At 54.0% G+C, this 3,578-nt stretch overlaps 1 protein-coding gene across 1 annotated transcript; it reads right to left on the reverse strand.

Moving 5' to 3' along the window:
* Positions 1 to 1,532: 1,532 nt before the first annotated feature.
* LOC102424225 lies at positions 1,533 to 3,069 on the reverse strand. Its single transcript, XM_006100342.3, has 2 exons — positions 2,415 to 3,069; positions 1,533 to 1,928 (listed from the first exon to the last, which is right to left on the reverse strand). Exons 1-2 carry the CDS (start codon positions 3,048 to 3,050, stop codon positions 1,644 to 1,646), a joined length of 921 nt encoding a protein of 306 aa, XP_006100404.2. The 5' UTR covers positions 3,051 to 3,069; the 3' UTR covers positions 1,533 to 1,643.
* Between the last annotated feature and the right edge of the window lie 509 nt (positions 3,070 to 3,578).

Raw genomic sequence — 3,578 nt, forward strand, 5'->3', positions numbered from 1 at the left:
ACCTCTCGAATTGGGTTGTTTAAGACTCGGAAGAAGACTTGTCCAACAGGTCAGTCCGAGGCTTAACCCTATATCGGCTCCCCACACTTGGTATATGCCAAACTCAGTGCATTTGATCCCCAGCCAATGTGACAGGATCTGCTCACCCTCCCAGGCTTCTATCCTGGCCCTAGCCTTTCTGCTAGGGACATTGGGCAGGTTACCTGATCTTTCTGTGCCTCTGTTTGATCACCCAGAAGATGGGAATGATGACAAATTAGTATCTATTATTAGAGAATAAAATAAAACATCTCTACTCTGTGATAACAGATTCTCAGTTCCCCCTAAACATCCTCTCTTCCACTGGCAGGGAGTGACTTCTCTGGTTCAGCATCCTGGGATGCCCACTGAAGCATCCTCAGTGAGAGGGACCTGGGCTTATTGGCACCACCACATACCAGATGCTGAAGGGGGTGGGGTGGCCAGGAAAAGCTGGACCTGGGTCATTTCCCACCTGAAACATAGTCTTTGTGAAGGTCTCCCTTCCTCTCTCCTACCCGTTACTACTTCCTCAGGGGTCTCTTTTTCAAATCCTGTGCAGGAAAGGGATGCTCCACTACGTCTAAGTTTTCCCAGTCTGGGTGAGCTCAGGCCAGGACTCCAACTCTCCAAGCCTCCGTTTCTTCGTCTGAGAAACAGAGACAACTATCCCCACTTGTAGCTCTCTTGGAAGGCTTAAATGTGGCAACATACCTGAATAGCTAGAGCAGTCAGTCAGTCCACTATTATTATTATTCAGGAAGTTTTTCTGTATTTTTTCAGTCCACTATTATTATTGTTTCTGTTGTCATTATGGTGGGCTGTGGTTTCTCAAGGCCACAGTTATCGAATAGAAATTACAATGCAAGTTGCATGTGTAACTTTAAATGTCCTGACACCACAGAGAATGGAACAGAATAGCATGGGATGAGATGGAATAATAAAATAAAATTAAACAGGTGGAATTAATTTTAATGTTTTTAAAATATTTTTTTTATTGCTTTTAGAGAGGAAAGGAGAGGGAGAGAGAGATAGAAACATCAATGATGAGAGAGAATCAACCGATTGGCCACCTCCTGCACATCCCCCACTGGGGACCGAGCCCACAACCCAGACATGTGCCCTTGACCAGAATCGAACCTGGGACCCTTCAGTCCGCAGGCCAATTCTTCATCCACTGAACCAAACAGGCTAGGGCTTAATAATGTATTTATTTAGTCCATATTTATCTAAAATATCATTTTTAAATATATTTTTTATTGATTTCAGAGAGGAAGGGAGAGGGAGAGATAGAAACATCAATGATGAGAGAGAATCATTGATCGGCTGCCTCCTGCACATGCCTGCAACCCGGGCATATGCCCTGACTGGGAATCAAACCATGACCTCCTGCTCCATAGGTCGACACTCAACCACTGAGCCACGCCAGCTGGGCTAAAATATCATTTTAACATCTAATCAATAGAAAAAGTTCTTAATGAGAAACTTGACCCTTCCCCCCCCTCCCCCCCCCCAGTCTTCAAAACGCACTCCGTGTTTAACAGCACAGCCCGATTCATGCCAAACCCACTTCAAGGACTCAAAGGCCACTTGTAGCCAGTGATGACCCTATGCGACCATGCAGGTTAGAGGGAGCTTACTGGGTGGGGGGCTGGCCCGAAAGTGCCGCGGTGAAACTGGAAATTCCTGGAAGGTAGAAGCCAGTGTTTCCACATGAGGAGGGGCAGCAATGAGGCCACGTAGGGGCCAGTTTGGGTTTTTCCTGTTCTGTAGATCATGTCAACAGAACGGGAGCAAAGCATGAGCGGTTCAGGGATCACTCGAGGAGTTACAGATTTAGTGACTGCTGTTTGCCTGGTGCTGTTCAGGTCCTGGGTGTAAAGCAGTGCACCATTAGCGTCTTGGGGCTCCTGGTAGAGAGGGAGAAACCGAAATTAAACAACCGCTGAACTAAAGAAATGCAGTGATCATGGAGAGAGGTGTGGCAAAGGGAAAATGCAGGATTCTCTAAGGACAAGGGGTCCGGGGTGGATAAAGACCAAAGATGTGGCCTGGAAAATCTGGGTCAGAAAAAATAAACACAAACACAGGTGGTCGTCTTTATCATGTATTAGGTCGAACCTAATGAAACTGCCATTTTAATAGGTCATAAATGGTCGAACATCAACAATTTCATGACTCAATGACATATTTAGGGCATAAAATGGATTGGGTCTTAGCTTCCGGCTCAAGGATGGGCTTGAATTGGGATCTATTTCTAAAGAGGAGGTCCGCAGCCCCCAGGAGCACCACTAAGGGGCCAGTGATCTCCCCCCAGCCCCCACCTCCCCACCCCCAAGCTATCAATCAAAACGGCCCGGCGCCCAGGGGCTGAGAGAGTTTCTCGCGTCACAGACCAGAGGAAAAAGGGGCTGAGCTGCTGCGCGGGGGTCCCGCCGCTCCGTCTCGCTCCCCGGCCGAGCCGTGTTGATTGTCCCCTCGCGGCGCCCGGAAGCGACCCTCAGTAAACAAAGCCGTATGTGGGCGCAGCTCCAGCTGCCCGGGGCGCGCTGTCCAGCCCGAGGGGGGCGGGGGAGGAATGTTGTGAATGAACCCAAGGCCCGCCCCGAAACTCGAATAAGGCCAGCGCCGCAGAAGTCCTCCCACTCTGATTGGCCTCCGGCGCTCCCTGATTGACAGTGCCTCTCGCTGGGCGCTCTTACTGGGCCGCTCCGTAAAGATAGGCGGCGCAAATAACGAATGAACAGCGGCGACTTGGAGTCGGGTCTGGCCGGGCCGCCAATGGCAGAGGAGAGCCTCGGAGGCCGACGGGGGGGCCAATTGGGAAGGGCGGCGGGGGCGGGACGAGGCGGAGGATAAAGCGGCGGCCGGAGCTGCTTCATTGTTGTGAAGAGTCTTAAAGGGGCCGCATCACCCGGCCGGCCCGGCGCGCTGCGGGGGTGGGAGCAGCGGGGGTCCGGGTGCGGCCCTGCGTGGAGGAAGGACAGGAAGGCGTGTAGGGGTCGCGGGAGCCGGCGAAGCGGAGCGGGCATCGGACCGACCCCCCCTCAACAGGACCCGCCCCGGCCCCGGCCGATGGACCCCCCCGCGGCCAAGCGGAGTCGGAACTGCCCCGCGGGACCGAAGGAGCGCGATGCCGGGGCCGGGGCCGTGCGCGGCCGGGGCCGACCCGAGACGCTGCTGGACCTCAGCGCCAAGCGAGTAGCCGAGAGCTGGGCCTTCGAGCAGGTGACCGAGAAGGGCGGGGGAGGGACGCACCCCCAGCCCCTTTCCGGTAGTCCCCTCCCCGCTGCCCAGCCCCAGCCTCGGTACCTGCCCTGGTCCGAGAGAAATCTCCGAGATCCTAACCCTGCCCCGAGGCACCCGCTTATCTTCCCATTTCACTCCTTCAGACCTCATGACCCACTCTCATCCCTTCCCCGGCCAGCCCTGCCCTTCCAGCCCACAAGGACCCAGGGAACGCCCCCAGCGGCCCTAGATCCCAACTCTTGACACTTCCTTTCTCTTCCCATGGGTCCTCTCACAACCTCTGTTCTTCCCATCTCAGTCCTCAACCCCCA

The sequence above is a fragment of the Myotis lucifugus genome, unplaced genomic scaffold (assembly GCF_000147115.1).
Source record: "Myotis lucifugus unplaced genomic scaffold, Myoluc2.0 scaffold_310, whole genome shotgun sequence".
Taxonomy (NCBI): domain Eukaryota; kingdom Metazoa; phylum Chordata; class Mammalia; order Chiroptera; family Vespertilionidae; genus Myotis; species Myotis lucifugus.